Source organism: Bubalus kerabau, chromosome 6 (assembly GCF_029407905.1).
Source record: "Bubalus kerabau isolate K-KA32 ecotype Philippines breed swamp buffalo chromosome 6, PCC_UOA_SB_1v2, whole genome shotgun sequence".
Taxonomy (NCBI): domain Eukaryota; kingdom Metazoa; phylum Chordata; class Mammalia; order Artiodactyla; family Bovidae; genus Bubalus; species Bubalus kerabau.
Genome location: NC_073629.1, coordinates 36,592,685 through 36,611,218, shown reverse-complemented (window position 1 = coordinate 36,611,218; position 18,534 = coordinate 36,592,685). Strand labels below are relative to the sequence as shown.

The 18,534-nt window shown below is 35.6% G+C and overlaps 1 protein-coding gene across 16 annotated transcripts in view; it reads right to left on the bottom strand.

Annotated features, from left to right (window-relative positions):
* VAV3 (vav guanine nucleotide exchange factor 3) overlaps positions 1 to 18,534 on the bottom strand; it is a 645,240-nt gene that overhangs the window by 44,351 nt on the left and 582,355 nt on the right. For 15 of the 16 annotated variants that reach the window (XM_055584919.1, XM_055584920.1, XM_055584918.1 and 12 more), the window contains one exon: positions 11,572 to 11,637. In XM_055584919.1, the coding sequence (XP_055440894.1) occupies positions 11,572 to 11,637 (66 nt within the window). Of the gene's footprint in view, positions 1 to 11,039; positions 11,097 to 11,571; positions 11,638 to 18,534 lie in introns of those variants that run through there. The other variant, XM_055584926.1, reaches the window with a different exon arrangement.

The following is an 18,534-nucleotide window of genomic DNA, read 5'->3' as shown; positions in this document are numbered from 1 at the left end:
CAACAAAAAGAGAAAAAGAGGAGGGAGGAAGGAGGTAAATAGCTTCAACATATTTTGGCTGTGTATTTTCTTGGCTGGGAAGGATCCATAAAGGTTAAGGGTAACATAAAATTGTAAAGCAGAATGGGTATCTGATGCTCTTCACTCCTGATGTGTCCGTCTGGATCTTATTCTTTCTACAGTGAGTGCATTCTGATGTCTGATGAGCCAGCTATGTGTTTCTCAGCTATGATCCCCTTCATCAGAGTAGAATCCTGTCCTTTTTCATCTCACATGAGCCCTCCCCCTTTCTTTCATGTATACTTTGGGCCTTTGGATGAATATCTCACATATAAAGCTATAAATAATTTTCTTTAATAGTTTTTCCCCAATGCCTTTTTCCGCCTTCATCATAGGCTGTTTCCATTGTTAAACTTCTGCTACAGATATAGAATTTTTAAAAAGTTTTATTGGGAATACTGCATGCATGTGAAATTATACATAAGCTACACTCTTCTTCCTAAGTACATCTTGTAAAAGCTAGATGAGACAGAAGTGAACTTAATGTGTTTGTTAGGCTAGAGATGTCATTATTTCATCCTTATTGAAGAAAGACAGTTTTCTAGATAGATTAGATTTCTAATTTTCTTCAAAACTTTGAACATATTATTCTTACTGTTTCAAATATTGAAATCTCACTGTATAAAATTTCCATTTGTTTCTATTTTCTAGTTCCTGTTTGCTGAGGTTTCCTGTCCATTCATTATAAACATATAGTTAACCCTTGGACAAAATGAGTTTAAACTCCAGGGGTCCACTTATTTGTGCATTTTTTTCCAATAGTAAATACTACCATACTATACGATTTGCATTTGGTTGAATCTGTGAAGGTGGAACCACAGATATGGAGGAAGTGTAGATATAGAGGGCTGACTATATGTTATAGATAGATTTTCCACTGCTTGGAGGGTCAGGGCCCTAACCTCTGCACGTTTCTAGAGCCAACTCTATTTTCCTTTTTGTCCTCGAGCACAATTATGATAGTTATTTAAAAAATCCTTTCCTGCAGGTTCCATCATTTGGGACATCTGAGGGTTGTTATCCTTTAATTGCCTTTTCTGCTGAGTGTGGTTCATATTTTCCAGTTGGTTTGTATACTCATTATTTAGTATCTTGGACAATTTGAATGATAATGTTGTAGAAGCTCTGAATTCAGTTATGCTCTTACAAAGAGTGTGATATTTCTTAAAGTAGGCAGTTAATTTGTTTGAACCCCAACTGCAACCTCTGTCTTTCCTGTCCTAAGATTTCCTATCTCCCTTTCCAGCTTGTGTTTACTTCAAACTCTACATTCTGCCACTTTAAACCAGTAATACTGTGAGGTTTCAATTATATCTGAATTTTAACCAACCTGCATGGTGCATATATACATACACACACAGAATCATATATATATATATATATATATATATATATATATATATATATGTATATGTATGTATGAATGAATGAATGAGACTACAGAGTTTGTAGTTATTTTCTGTGGGAGGATTGATCCAATAGGAGCTACCTGACAGTGGCCAGAACTAGAAGCTCTTACTGTTGTTTGTTATGTTTAATCATCAACCCGTGATAGTTTTATCTCAGGTTCATTTTAATATTTTCTGAAGTTTCACTAAAATGTATCTAGGTATTCATTAACTTTAATATACACTTATCTTTATCATAAATTCTGGAAAATTCTCAGCCATTATTTGAACATTGCTTTCCCACAATTATCTATAGTGTTTCAATAAGATGCATTTGAACTTTATCACTCCATTATCTTACATTCTCCATATCTTAATCTTTCTGGATTGTTCACTGAGAAATTTCTTCAGATTTTTCTTCTAATTTTCTACCCAACTGAGTCTAATAAATTTTGTAATATTTCCATTAAGGTTCTCATTTCAATTAGTGTACTTGATTCTTTTCAAGTATGCCCAAACATTAAATATCCTCTCAGACTTTTATTCCCCCTTTACTTTTTTTTTTACTCTACAATATTGTATTGGTTTTGCCATACATCAGCATGAATCCACCACGGGTGTACACGTGTTCCCCATCCTGAACCCCCCTCCCACCTCCCTCCCCATACCATCCCTCTGGGTCATCCCAGTGTACCAGCCCCAAGCTTCCTGTATCCTGCATCAAACCTGGGCTGGTGATTCATTTCTTATATGATATTATACATGTTTTAATGCCATTCTCCCAAATCATCCCCTGCCTCCCTCTCCCACAGAGTCCAAAAGACTGTTCTATACATCTGTGTCTCTTTTGCTGTCTCATATACAGGGTTATCATTACCATCTTTCTAAATTCATATATATGCGTTAGTATACTGGATTGGTATTTTTCTTTCCGGCTTACTTTACTCTGTATAATAGGCTCCAGTTTCATCCACCTCATTAGAACTGATTCAAATGTATTCTTTTTAATGGCTGAGTAATACTCCATTGTGCATATGTACCACAGCTTTCTTATCCATGCATCTGCTGATGGACATCTAGGTTGCTTCCATGTCCTGTCTATTATAAACAGTGCTGCGATGAACATTGGGGTACATGTGTCTCTTTCAACTCTGGTTTCCTCGGTGTGTATGCCCAGCAGTGGGATTGCTGGGTCATATGGCAGTTCTATTTCCAGTTTTTTAAGGAATCTCCACACTGTTCTCCATAGTGGCTGTACTAGTTTGCATTCCCACCAACAGTGTAAGAGGGTTCCCTTTTCTCCACACCCTCTCCAGCATTTATTGCTTGTAGACTTTTGGATCGCAGCCATTCTGACTGTCATGAGATGGTACCTCATAGTGGTTTTGATTTGCATTTCTCTGATAATGAGTGATGTTGAGCATCTTTTCATGTGTTTGTTAGCCATCTGTATGTCTTCTTTGGAGAAATGTCTATTTAGTTCTTTGGCCCATTTTTTGATTGGGTCGTTTATTTTTCTGGAATTGAGCTGCAGGAGTTGCTTGTATATTTTTGAGATTAGTTGTTTGTTAGTTGCTTCATTTGCTATTATTTTCTCCCATTCTGAAGGCTGTCTTTTCACCTTGCTTATAGTTTCTTTTCTTGTGCAGAAGCTTTTAATTTTAATTAGATCCCATTTGTTTATTTTTGCTTTTATTTCCAATATTCTGGAAGGTGGGTCATAGAGGATCCTGCTGTGATGTATGTCGGAGAGTGTTTTGCCTATGTTCTCCTCTAAGAGTTTTATAGTTTCTGGTCTTATGTTTAGATCTTTAATCCATTTAGAGTTTATTTTTGTGTATGGTGTTAGAAAGTGTTCTAGTTTCATTCTTTTACAAGCGGTTGATCAGTTTTCCCAGCACCACTTGTTAAAGAGATTGTCTTTTCTCCATTGCATATTCTTGCCTCCTTTGTCAAAGATAAGGTGTCCATAGGTACGTGGGTTTATCTCTGGGCTTTCTATTTTGTTCCATTGATCTATATTTCTGTCTTTGTGCCAGTACCATACTGTCTTGATGACTGTGGCTTTGTAGTAGAGCCTGAAGTCAGGCAGGTTGATTCCTCCAGTTCCATTCTTCTTTCTCAAGATTGCTTTGGCTATTCGAGGTTTTTTGTATTTCCATACAAATTGTGGAATTATTTGTTCTAGCTCTGTGAAAAATACCATTGGTAGCTTGATAGGGATTGCATTTGGATATAGATTGCTTTGGGAAGTATACTCATTTTCACTATATTGATTCTTCTGATCCATGAACATGATATATTTCTCCATCTATTAGTGTCCTCTTTAATTTCTTTCACCAGTGTTTTATAGTTTTCTATATATAAGTCTTTTCTTTCTTTAGGTAGATATATTCCTAAGTATTTTATTCTTTTCGTTGCAATGGTGAATGGAATTGTTTCCTTAATTTCTCTATCTTCTCATTATTAGTGTATAGGAATGCAAGGGATTTCTGTGTGTTGGTTTTATATCCTGCAACTTTACTATATTCATTGATTAGCTCTAGTAATTTTCTGGTGGAGTCTTTAGGGTTTTCCATGTAGAGGATCATGTCATCTGCAAACAGTGAGAGTTTTACTTCTTCTTTTCCAATCTGGATTCCTTTTATTTCTTTTTCTGCTCTGATTGCTGTGGCCAAAACTTCCAAAACTATGTTGAATAGTTAGTGGTGAGAGTGGACACCCTTGTCTTGGTCCTAACTTCAGGGGAAATGCTTTCAATTTTTCACCATTGAGGATAATGTTTGCTGTGGGTTTGTCATATATAGCTTTTATTATGTTGAGGTATGTTCCTTCTATTCCTGCTTTCTGGAGGATTTTTATCATAAATGGATGTTGAATTTTGTCAAAGGCTTTCTCTGCATCTACTGAGATAATCATATGGCTTTTATTTTTCAATTTGTTAATGTGGTGTATTACATTGATGTGTGGATATTGAAGAATCCTTACATCCCTGGGATAAAGCCCACTTGGTCATGGAGTATGCCCCTTTAATTTCTTCAACCATATTAAATATACAGTTTTGAACTTAGTATCTGATAATTTAATTATCTGCTATCCTTGTGAATATAATTCCTCATGTTATTGTTTTGTTGACTTTTCCTTAAGATGTGTTTATTTCCTCATAAATGTAATGATTCCAAATTGTGAATTTATAATCCCTGTAACTTTATCTGTAGAAATTATTTGCGGTACGAATCTAGAGAGATGGGTACTTGCATTGAGAAAACAAGTCAATGTGTAATCATCTTACGTTTCTTTTAAATTTTTATTTTATATTTGAGTATTGTTGATTAACAATGTTGTGTTAGTTTCATGTGTACAGCAAAGTGATCCAGTTATAGACGCATCTATTCTTTTTAAAATTCCTTTCCCATTTAGGTTGTTATGAGTATTGAGCAGAGTTCCCTGTGCTATACAGTAAAATCCTGTTGCTTATTTATTTTAAGAGTAACAGTGTGTATATATCAATCCCAAACTCCCAATTATACCTCCCCATCCCACCCTTTCCCACGGTAAACGTAAGTTTGTTTTCTAATTCTGTGAGTCTGTTCCTGTTTTGTAACTAAATTCTTTTTTTCTTCCCTTAGAGTCTACATATAAGCAATATCATTGATATTTGTCTTTCTGTGTTTGACTTAATATGATAATCTTCAGGTTGATCCATGTTGCTGTAAATAGCATTATTACATTTTTTTAATGACTAAGCAGTATTCCATTGCATATATATGCCACATCTTCTTTGTCCATTCCTCTGTCAGTGGACAGTTTGGTTGCTTCCATGTTCTGGCTCTTGCAAACAGTGCTGCAATGAACATTGGGATGCATGTATCTTTTTGAACCATGGTTTTCTCTGGATATATGCCCAGGAGTGGGATTGCTTGGTATGGTAAGTCCATTTTTAGGTTTTTAAGGAACCTCCATACATAATTCCATAGTGGCTGCAACAATATCCATAGTGTAGGAGGGTTCCCTTTTTCTCCACACCCTCTCCAGCATTTATTATTTGTAGACTTTGATGACGGCCATTCTTACTGGTGTCAGGTGATATCTCATTGTATGATAGTTTTGATTTGCATTCCTCTTAATAATTAGTGATGTTGAGCATCTTTGATTTGCATTTCTCTAATAGTGATGCTGTGTCTTTGGCACATCTATATGTCTTCTTTGCAGAAACAAGTACTAGATCTTCTGCTTTTTGATAGATTAGGTTGTTGTTTGATATTGAGCTGCATGAACTATTTGTAAATTTTGGAGATTAATCCTTTGTCAGTCAAATCATTTGCAAATATTATTTTCTCCCATTCTGTGGGTTACCTTCTCATTTTTTTTTAAGATTTCCTTTACTGTGCAGATGCTTTTGAATTTAATTAGGTTCCATTTGCTTATTTTTGTTTCTATTTCCATTACTCTAAGAGGATCAAAAAAGTTGTTGCTGTGATTTGTGCTAAGGAGTATTTTGCCTATGTTTTCCACTAAGAGTTTTACAGTATTCAGTCTTACATTTGAGTTTTAACCCATTTTAAATGGGTTATTTTTATGTATAGTTTAGAGAAGATTCTAATTTCATTCTTTTACATGTAGCTTTCCAGTTTTCCCAGGACCACTTATTGAAGAGACTTTCTCCTCACCACTGAATATGCTGGTCTCCTTTGTCATAGAATAGGTGACCATAGTTGAGCGGGGTTCTCTCTAGACTTTATGTCCTGTTACAGTAATCTATAATTTTGTTTTTGTGCTAGTACCAAGCTGTTCTGATTTCTGTAGCTTTATAGTAAATAGTCTGGAGTCAGGGAGCCTGATTCCTCCAACTCTTTTTCTTTATCAAGATTGCTTTAGCTATTCAGTGTCTTTTGTGTTTTCATACAAATTAAATTTTTTTTGTCCCAATTATATGAAAAATGCCATTGGTAATTTGATAGGGATTGCACTGAATCTGTAGTTTGCCTTGAGTAGTATAGTCCTTCTAACAATATTGATTATTTCAGTCTAAGAACATGGTATATCTTTCCATCTGTTTGTCATCTTTGATTTCTTTCATCAGGTCTTATAATTTTTGGAGTATAGGCTTTTGCCTCCTTAGATATGTTTCTTCCAAAGCATTTTATTCTTTTTGATGCAATGGTAAATGGAACTGTTTTTTAAATTTCTCTTCCTATTCTTTTGTTATTAGTGTATAGAAATGCAGTAGATTTCTGTGTATTAATTTTGTATCCTGCAACTTTACCAAATTCACTGATGAGCTCTAGCAGTCTTCTGGTAGCATCATTAGCATTTTCTACATACAATATCATGTCATCTGCAAATAGTGACAATTTTACTTCTTCTTTCCCAATTTGGATTCCTTTTATTTCTTTTTCTTTTCTTTTCTTTTTTAATTTAATTTTTTAACTTTACAATATTGTATTGGTTCTTTTTCTTTTCTGACTGCTGTGGTTAGGACTTCCAAAACTGTGTTGAATAAAAGTGGCAAAAATGATATCCTTGCCTTATTCCTGATCTTAGAGGAAATGCTTTCAGTTTTTCCCCACTGAGTATGATGCTAGCTGTAGGTTTATCATATACGGCCTTTATTATGTTGAAATATGTTCCATCAGTGACCACTTTCTGGCACGTTTTTATCATAAATGGGTGTTGACTTTTTCAAAGGCTTTTTCTGCATCTATTGAGATGATCATATGGTTTTTATTCAATTTGTTTATGTAGTGTATCACACTGATTTGTGCATATTTAAAAATTCTTGCATTCCTGGGATTAATCCCACTTGATCATGCTATATGATCCTTCTAATATATTATTGGAGTCAGTTTTCTAGTATTTTTTGAGGGATTTTATGTCTGTGTTCATCGGTGACATTGCCTCTTTTTGCAGCATTTTTGTCTAACTTTATCAGGGTGATGGTGGCTTCATAGAATGAATTTGGGAGTATTCCTCCCTCTGCAATTTTTGGAAGGGTTTCAGAAGGATAGGTATTAACTCTTCTCTAAATGTTTGGTAAGATTTGCCTGTGAAGCCATCTGTTCCTGGCCTTTTGTTTACTGGGAGTTTTTGTTTTTATTTTTTAAATCACAGTTTCAATTTCAGTACTTGTGATTTGTCTGTTCATATTTTCTCTTTCTTCCTGGTTCAGTCTGAGGATATTGTACCTTCCTAAGGATTTGTCCATTTCTTCTTGGTTGTCCATTTTGTTGGCATTTCATTATCCTTTGTATTTCTGTGCTGTCTGTTGTAACTTCTCCTTTTACATTTTTAATTTTATTGATTTGAATCCTTCCCCATTTTTGTTGCTGAGTCTGGCTAGAGGTTTATTAATTTTGTTTATCTTTCTAAAGAGCAAGGTTTTAGTTTCACTGATCTTTTCTATTGTTTCTTCATCTCTATTTCTTCTATTTCTTCATCTGATATTTATGATTTTTTCCTTCTAAAAGGAAACTTTGAGTTTTGTTTTTTCTTCTTTTCCTAGATGCTCTAGGTGTAAGATTAGGTTGTTTGAAATTTTTCTTGTTTGTTTCCTGAAGTAAGATTGTATTGCTATAAACTTTTGTCTTAGGACTACTTTTGCTTCATCCCATATATTTTGAACATCATGCTTTCATTTTTGTTTGTCACTGGATACTTTTATTTCCTCTTTAATTTCTTCAGAAATCCAATGGTTGTTTACTAGCATATTGTTTAGCTTCCAAGTGTTGTGTTTTTTACAGTTGTTTTCGCCTGGTAATTTATTTCTTATCTCATAGTGCTGTGATCAGAAAAGATGCTTGATATGATTTCAGTTTTCTTAAACTTACCTAGGCTCTCCTTGTGGCCCAGCATGTTATCAATATGGAGAATGTTTCATGTGCACTTAAGAAGAATGTATATCCTGATGATTTTAGATGGAATGCTCTATAAATATCAATTAAGTCCCTTGGTTGAATGTGTCATTTAAGGCTTGTGCTTCCTTATTGATTTTCTGTCTGGATGATCTTTCCATTGATGAAAGTGGGGCGTTAAGTCCCCCAACTATTAATGTGTTACTGTTGGTTTCTCCTTTTATGGCTGTTAGTATTTGCCTCATATATTGACATCCTCCTATCCTGGGTGCATGTATATTTACAATTGTTTTATCTTCTTGGATTGATCCTTGATCATTGTGTCCTTCTTTGCTCTTATAATAGTCTTTATTTTAAAGCCTTATTTTGTTTGATATGAGTATTGCTACTCCAGTTTTCTTTTGATTCCCATTTGTATGGAATAAATATTTCCATCCCCTTAATTTCAGTCTGTATGTGTCCCTAGATCTGAAGTGAGCCTTTTAAAGGCAGCATGTATATGGGTTTTGTTTTTGTATCCATTCAGCCAGTCTACATCTTTTGGTTGGAATATTTAATCTGTTTATGTTTAAGGTAATTATCAATAAATATGTATGCTCTACTGTTTCTAGCTTAGAATTATTTAGGTCACAAAGGTACTATGACTTCCAACCCCTCACATGTGTGGTCTTTGGATTTAAAGTCAAGAATTCTTTAGAGGACAGTATGGTACTGGCACAAAAGCAGAAATATAGACCAATAAAACAAGATAGAAAGCCCAGAGATAAATCCATGCACCTATGGGCACCTTGTCTTTGACAAAGGAGGCAAGAATATACAATGGAGAAAAGATAGTCTCTTCAATAAGTGGTGATGGGAAAGCTGCACAGCTACATGTAAAAGAATGAAATTAGAACACTTCCTAACATGACACACAAAGATAAACTCAAAATGGATTAAAGACCTAAATATAAAAATTCTTAGGGGAGAGAAATTTTTTTTTTTTCCTTTCCAACCAAATGCTTTCTTTTTCTTTCTAATCAAGGCCCAAGCAAAGATAGGCATATCATCTTCTGTAAGATAGTTTTCTTCTCATTCACCTACTGAAGGCTCTGGAATTCACAGAGATACCCAAGTCTACATTGTGCTGTAGCTCCAGGCTTTGTCTCCAAGTATCATATTGGCAGAAATAATAAAACTGTCTCTTTTATGTTCTTCCTGTGTTTTCCCTCTTCTAAATATTTACCTTAATTTAACCTACAACCAACAAATGAATCTATAATATCACTAAGTAAAGCAGTAAAATTTTAATAGCTATTTATTAATTTTAAGCTATAAAAACAATTATATTTAGTTGGTAATCAAACTCATAATTATGTGTTCCTACAACTCTTTATCAGCTTAAAATCCTAAGCATATTTCTTTTTCCAGTAACCAGTTCACCAAACACCATTCACTATGATCCTACAAGCTGATTCAATTAGTATCTGCCACTGATAACTGCCTACATTGAGTTAGGGCCTTTTGTTTGTTTTTTCATTCCTTTGCTCATTCATACAACAAACAAAAATACGTTAAATACCTACTCTGTGATAGACTATTCCTAAAATAAAACTTCAAATGCTCATTCTATGCTATATTCAAGGAGCTGTGGAAGGTAAACAGTATGTGGGACATGAAATGCTTAGTAGTTTTGATTTGATGTCTTTGCTGTGCTTAGTTGCTCAGTTGTGTCTGACTCTTTGCAACCCCACGGACTGTGGCCCATCAGGGCTCTAGTCCATGGGGATTCTCCTGGCAAGAATAATGGAGTGGGTTGCCTTGCCCTCTTCCAGGGGATCCTCCCAACCCAGGGATCAAACCCAGGTCTCCCACATTGCAGGCATATTCTTTACCATCTGAGCCACCAGGGAAACCCAGTAGATGTCTTTAGGTTTCCAAATCTTAATTTTTGGCTACATGCCTACATATAAATATCATTTCTTTAAGCATAGGAAGACTTAATGATGTTCATATAAATGACAGAAAACTGGCTAAACAATCATTTTTGCTTCTCTAATAAAATGAATGGTATCAAACTTCAGTGATTTTTTCAAGATATAACAGGCTAAATAATATATGAAATTGGATCATAGAGCCAACAGAAATAGCAAGAGCTTTTTTTATATTCATTTTGCTTTTGAAATTTAATTAATCTTGAATGAGTTGAGTAAATTATTCTTCAGATTACATCTGAGGTCAAGGATGGCAGACATTCCCATTATAATTAATATTAAAAAGAATGTTCAGTTTAGAAATCTCAGAAGGACCAAATTTGGCAAGCAAGATAGTTCAAGATTTTTATTCCCTCCAAACCATTAACTGCATTATATTAGTATCAGGAAAAAAATTTCATTTACTTAGAGTTAAGAACTTAAAGTTTCATATAAAAATCTACTCTAAACATCAAATTCTGATGATTAAATTTCTATTTAGCATAATATTTATAAATTTCATGAAGCATTAGGGAGTACATTTTATGTGACATTCATCCATAATAATATTTGAGTAAATATTCACTCTTCTTGTATTTGCCTAATGTGTTTGATGTTTTCAGACAATATCATTATGACACTAAATAAACAGTTATGACAAACTAGAGCACAGAAAAATATATAATAGTAAGATATTTGACTGGAGAATCTGTGGACTTTCACACTTTCTAGCATGCTTTCAAACACACTAGTTGAAGTGCAATATCTCTGTAACTCAAAGTGACTGGAAATAGATTAGATCCTCACCTTGGCTTCCCTGATAGCTCAGTTGGTAAAGAGTCCACCTGCAATGCAGGAGACACTGGTTCAATTCCTGGGTTGGGAAGATCCCCTGGAAAAGGGATAGGCTACCCACTCCAGTATTCTGGCCTGGAGAATTACATGGACTGTGTAATCTATGGGGGTCGCAAAGACTTGGACATGACTTAGTGACCTTCGCTTTTAATTCTTACCTCAGAGGGAAAAGGGAAATTAGTACAATATATCTGTTAGGTAGCTTTAGTTTATTCCTTCTAAAACCTGGTAAAATTTTTAGTTTTGTTCCAACAAACAAAAAAATACTAAAAAGTTCCTCTTTCATATACTCTGTTCACATTTAAAAATGTTTTCTGATAATGGAGTTATGATTTTGGTATGTAATATTATTAATAAGAAAATGTAAGTTAATGAGGGACCAGACCAATATCCTTTGTACATTCTTGTATAATTAACTACAGCATCAAAAAATAAAGTAGAAAGAAATAAAATACTCATACTTACACATGGGCAAGGCTTGACAGCATCACTCGGAAAAAATCCAACCTCTCCAGATGTTAAATTTCTACCCTAAATTAGAAAAAAAAAATGCCAATGTTGAGAACAAATTTACCATAACGATAATCCTGTAATGGTAGATACATGATGCTATTGGTCAGAATCTTCAGAATTACTTCCACATTGTACCGAATCCTAGCATTAACTTACTATAGCTCAGGAAGGGAAACATAAGCAGAAAGGTTTTAAAATTGTTAAAACTATAACGTAACTATACACCTAAAGCAAGTAGAAAAAGAAGAAATGAAGCACCCCAGGGTTAGTAGAAGGAAAGAAATAATAAAAATTAGGGCAGAAATAAATGCAAAAGAAACAAAGGAGACCATAGCCAAAATCAACAAAGCTAAAAGCTGGTTATTTGAGAAGATAAATAAAATAGACAAACCATTAGCCAGACTCATCAAGAAACAAAGAGAGAAGAATCAAATCAACAAAATTAGAAATGAAAATGGAGAAATCACAACAGACAACACAGAAATACAAAGGATCATAAAACACTACTATTAGCAACTATATGCCAATAAAATGGACAACTTGGAAGAAATGGACAAATTCTTAGAAAAGTATAACTTTCCAAAACTGAACCAGGGAGAAATAGAAAATCTTAACAGACCCATCACAAACATGGAAATCAAAACTGTAATCAGAAATCTTCCAGCAAACAAAAGCCCAGGACCAGATGGCTTCACAGCTGAATTCTACCAAAAATTTAGAGAAGAGCTAACACCTATCCTACACAAACACTTCCAGAAAATTGCAGAGGAAGGCAAAGTTCCAAACTCATTCTATGAGGCCACCATCACCCTAATACCAAAACCAAAGATGCCACACACATACAAAAAAAACCAAACTACAGGCCAATATCACTGATGAATATAGATGGAAAATCCTTAACAAAATTCTAGCAAACAGAGTCCAACAACATATTAAAAAGATCATACATCATGACCAAGTGGGCTTTATCCCAGGAATGCAAGGATTCTTCAATATTTGCAAATCAATCAATATGATACACCACATTAACAAATTGAAAGATAAAAACCATATGATTATCTCAATAGATGCAGAGAAAGCCTTTGAGAAAATTCAACATCCATTTATGATAAAAACCCTCCAGAAAGCAGGCACAGAAGGAACATACCTCAACATAATAAAAGCCATACATGATAAACCCACAGCAAACATTATCCTCAATGGTGAAAAACTGAAAGCATTTCCCCTAAAGTCAGGAACAAGACAAGGGTGCCCACTCTCACCACTACTATTCAACATAGCTCTGGAAGTTTTGCCACAGCAATCAGAGAATAAAAAGAATAAAAGGAACCAGATTGGAAAAGAAGAAGTAAAACTCTGTTTGCAGATGACATGATCTTCTACATAGAAAACCATAAAGACTCCACCAGAAAATTACTAGAGCCAATCAATGAATATAGTAAGGTTGCAGGATATACAATTAACAGACAGAAATTCCATGCATTCCTATACACTAACAATGAGAAAACAGAGAGAGAAATTAAGGAAACAATTCCATTCATGATTGCAACGAAAAAAATAAAATACTTAGGAATAAATCTACCTAAAAAAACAAAAGACCTATATATATAAAACTATAAAACACTGATGAAAGAAATCAAAGATGACACAAATAGATGGAGAAATATACCATGTTCATAGATCAGAAGAATCAATATAGTGAAAATGAGTATACCTCCCAAAACAATCTATAGATTCAATGCAATCCCTATCAAGCTACCAATGGTGTTTTTCAGAGAACTAGAACAAATAATTTCACAATTTGTATGGAAATACAAAAAAAAACTTGAATAGCCAATGCAATCTTGAGAAAGAAGAATGGAACTGGAGGAATCAACCTACCTGACTTCAGGCTATACTACAAAGCAACAGTCATCAAGACAGTATGGTACTGGCACAAACAAAGAAACATAGATCAATGGAACAAAATAGAAAGCCCAGAGATAAATCCACGCACCTATGGAGACCTTATCTTTTACAAAGGAGGCAAGAATATACAATGGAGAAAAGACGATCTCTTTCACACATGGTGCTGGGAAAACTGATCAACCACTTGTAAAAGAATGAAACTAGAACACTTTCTAACACAAAATAAACTTTCATACACAAAAATAAACTCAAAATGGATTAAACATCTAACTATAAGACCAGAAACCATAAAACTCCTAGAGGAAAACAGAGGCAAAACACTCTCTGACATAAATCATAGCACAATCCTCTATGACCCACCTCCCAGAGTAATGGAAATAAAAGCAAAGATAAACAAATGGGACATAATTAAACTTAAAAGCTTTCGCACAACAAAGGAAACTATAAGCAAGGTGAAAAGACAGCCTTCAGAATGGGAGAAAATAAGCAAATGAAGCAACTGACAAAGAATTAATCTCAAAAATATAAAAGCAGCACATGCAGCTCAATTCCAGAAAAATAAGTGACCCAATCAAAAAAATGGGCCAAAGAACTAAACTGACAGTTGTCCAAAGAAGACATACATATGGCTAACAAATACATGAAAAGATTCTCAGCATCACTCATTATCAGAGAAATGCAAATCAAAACCACAATGAGGTACCATCTCATGACAGTCAGAATGGCTGCTATCAAAAAGTCTACAAACAATAAATGCTGGAGAGTGTGCAGAGAAAAAGGAACCCTCTTAAACTATTGGTGGGAATGCAAACTAGTACAGCCACTATGGAGAACAGTGTGGAGATTCCTTAAAAAAAACTGGAAATAGAACTGGCATACGACCCAGCAATCCCACTGCTGGGCATACACACCGAGGAAACCAGAAGTGAGAGAGACACGTGTACCCCAATGTTCATTGCAGCACTGTTTACAATAGCCAGGACATGGAAGCAACCTAGATGTCCATCAGCAGATGAATGGATAAGAAAACTGTGGTATATATACACGATGGAATATTCAGTTCAGTTCAGTCGCTCAGTTGTGTCTGCAGCATGCCAGGCCTCCCTGTCCATCACCAACTCCCAGAGTTCACTCAAACTCATGTCCATCAAGTCGGTGATGCCATCCAGCCATCTCATCCTCTGTCGTCCCCTTCTCCTCCTGCTCCCAATACCTCCCAGCATCAGAGTCTTTTCCAATGAGTCAACTCTTCATATGAGGTGGCCAAAGTACTGGAGTTTCAGCTTTAGCATCAGTCCCTCCAAAGAACACCCAGGACTGATCTCCTTTAGAATGGACTGGTTGGACCTCCTTACAGTCCAAGGGACCCTCAAGAGTCTTCTCCAACACCACAGTTCAAAAGCATCAATTCATAGGTGCTCAGCTTTCTTCACAGTCCAACTCTCACATCCATACATGACCATTGGAAAAACCATAACCTTGACTAGATGGACCTTTGTAGGCAAAGTAATGTCTCTGGTTTTGAATATGCTACCTAGGTCGGTCATAACTTTCCTTCCAAGAAGTAAGCGTCTTTTCATTTCATGGCTGCAGTCACCATCTGCAGTGATTTTGGAGCCCCCCAAAAATAAAGTCAGCCACTGTTTCCACTGTTTCCCCATCTATTTTCCATGAAGTGATGGGACCAGATGCCAAGATCTTAGTTTTCTTAATGTTGAGCTTTAAGCCAACTTTTTCACTCTCTTTCACTTTCATCAAGAGGCTTTTTAGTTCCTCTTCACTTTCTGCCATAAGGGTGGTGTCATCTGCATATCTGAGGTTATTGATATTTCTCCTGGAAATCTTGATTCCAGCTTGTGCTTCTTCCAGCCCAGCATTTCTCATGATGTACTCTGCATAGAAGTTAAATAAGCAGGGTGACAATATACAGCCTTGACATACTCCTTTTCCTATTTGGAACCAGTCTGTTGTTTCATGTCCAGTTCTAACCGTTGCTTCCTGACCTGCATACAGGTTTCTCAAGAGGCAGGTCAGGTGGTCTGGTATTCCCATCTCTTGAAAAATTTTCCACAGTTTATTGTGATCCACACAGTCAAAGGCTTTGGCATAGTCAATAAAGCAGAAAGAGATGTTTTTCTGGAACTCTCTTCCTTTTTCCATGATCCAGCGCATGTTGGCAATTTGATCTCTGGTTCCTCTGCCTTTTCTAAAACCAGCTTGAACATCTGGATGTTCATGGTTCACATATTGCTGAAGCCTGGCCTGGAGAATTTTGAGCATTACTTTACTAGTGAGATGAGTACAGTTGTGTGGTAGTTTGAGCATTCTTTGGCATTGCCTTTCTTTGGGATTGGAGTGAAAACTGACCTTTTCCAGTCCTGTGGCCACTGCTGAGTTTCCCAAATTTGCTGGCATATTGAGTGCAGCACTTTCACAGCAGCATCTTTCAGGATTTGAAATAGCTCAACTGGAATTCCATCACCTCCACTAGCTTTGTTCGTAGTGATGCTTTCTAAGGCCCACTTGACTTCACATTCTAGGATGTCTGGCTCTAGATGAGTGATCACACCATCGTGATTATCTTGGTTGTGAAGATCTTTTTTGTACAGTTCTTCTGTGTATCTTGCCACCTCTTTTAATATCTTCTGCTTCTGTTAGGTCCATGCCATTTCTGTCCTTTATTGAGCCCATCTTAGCATGAAATGTTCCCTTGGTATCTCTAATTTTCTTGAAGAGATCTCTAGTCTTTCCCATTCTATTATTTTCTTCTATTTCTTTGCACTGATCACTGAGAAAGGCTTTCTTATCTCTCCTTGCTATTCTTTGGAACTCTGCATTCAGATGCTTATATCTTTCCTTTTCTCCTTTGCTTTTCGCTTCTCTTCTTTTCACAGCTATTTGTAAGGCCTCCCCAGACAGCCATTTTGCTTTTTTGCATTTCTTTTCCATGGGATATTACTCAGCTATTAAAAAGTATGCATTGAATCAGTTCTAATGAGGTGGATGAGACTGAAGCCTATTATACAGAGTGAAGTCAGAAAGAAAAATACCAATACAGTATATGAATGCATATATATGGAATTTAGAAAGATAGTAATGATGACCCTATACGTGAGACAGCAAAAGAGACAGAGATGTAAAGAAAAGACTTTTGGACTCTATGGGAGAAGGTGAGGGTGGGATGATTGGAGAGAATAGCATTGAAACATGCATATTATCATATGTAAAACAGATCGTCAGTCCACGTTCAATGCATGAGACAGGGTGCTCAGGGCTGGTGAACTGGGATGACCCTGAGGGATGGGATGGGGAAGGAGGTGGGACGGAGGGTCAGGATGGGGAACACATGTACACTCATGGCTGATTCATGTGAATGTATGGCAAAAACCACTACAATATTGTAAAGTAATTAGCCTCCAATTAAAATAAAGAAATATGGTACCATTAAAAAAAATAAAATAAAATTGTTAAACCTTATATGTGGCTTCAGATTATGATTATAAAATAGGAATTCAAGTTTGACTTTCCAATCTACCATTCAATTTTGTTAGCTTCACACCCCTCAGTCCTACAATAGAGATAATATATGCATACTGTATCTTTCAAATTTACATTTGTAAATACAAGCAGATCACATTGGTTTTGTTCAATAATTATTCATAATTAATTAGGAATTAGATTTCACTGGTATTTGTATCCCTAACAGAACTCATGGGAATGTTCCTCAAACAGGATGAGACATTGCAAGACACGTGGAAATGGAAACAGATATGATGTTTTAGATGATTTTCAAATTTAGGAGAAACAGGATACTGATTAAGGCATGAGGACAGTTAAGATTTTGAGGAATGGATTGTAATTCAAAATAGCATTGTAAATAAGAAAGAGAAATTAACTATAAGAAAAGAATTTATTCTTGGAGGCCACTAGTCAAATTCCTCTTTAAAATAATCTCATGACACAATTATTTCCCCTTTCTAGAAAAACAAACCATACTCAAAACATACTGCAGGAATCAGAACATGTAATTAAAATGTTCTTGTGAGATTATTTTTCCTTGTCCAGATATTGGGCTTCTTTTTATTTGCTATTTAACAATTGCTTGCCTCTCAGTACCTTATATGAGTAAGCTGCATTATAATTGGATGCTACATGCTCTATTATTTTTGACAAAGAAGAGTAACAAAAAAAAACAATCAGAAAAGATCTCCGTCTTGAAGTAGTAACCCTTTGTTCTTACAGATCTTGGCAATGAGTTTGTAGAGAAAATTTTAAAAAGTAGGAACCCACAATTAAAGACAATGATGAGGAGGAAGATGAAGAGAAAAGAGAAGATGAGGGAAGGAGAGTGGAAGGGAGAAAGGGTAAGTGGAGCAGAAAAAGGGAAATAGTTAGAGGTATGGGGAGAAAAGAGAAGAGGAAAGGGTTGGATTAAGATAGAGGGAGATGAATTACATAACCAAGCAAAGAGACGATACTAGTTTTGGCAAGGTTCTCAAACTGCAATTGCACTCGCATATTAGGGAAAAGGTAAGTGAACACGTGGAATATTTATTCATTCAGTCAACAAATACAGTATCTAATGTTTGGTTAGACCATGAGAAAAACTCATAAGACAGTTTTTGTTTTCCCCTATATTTTCAGAAACTATGTATACACATAATACAAAGTAGAAAGGGCTAAATTGGAGAAGGAAATGGCAACCTACTCTAGTACTCTTGCCTGGAAAATTCCATGGATGGAGGAGCCTGGTAGGCTACAGTCCATGGGGTCGCAAAGAGTTGGACACGACTGAGCAACTTCACTTTGTTTCTTTCTATAGTTCCTTTTGGAGAATGAAATGGCAACCCACTCCAGTGTTCTTGCCTGGAGAATCCCATGGACAGAGGGGCCTGGTGGGCTGCAATCTATGGGGTCACAAAGAGTCAGACATGACTAAGCAAGTAACATACATGCACACACACACAAAAGGGCTAAATACTGTTAAAAAGGTACAGGAAAGGCTAT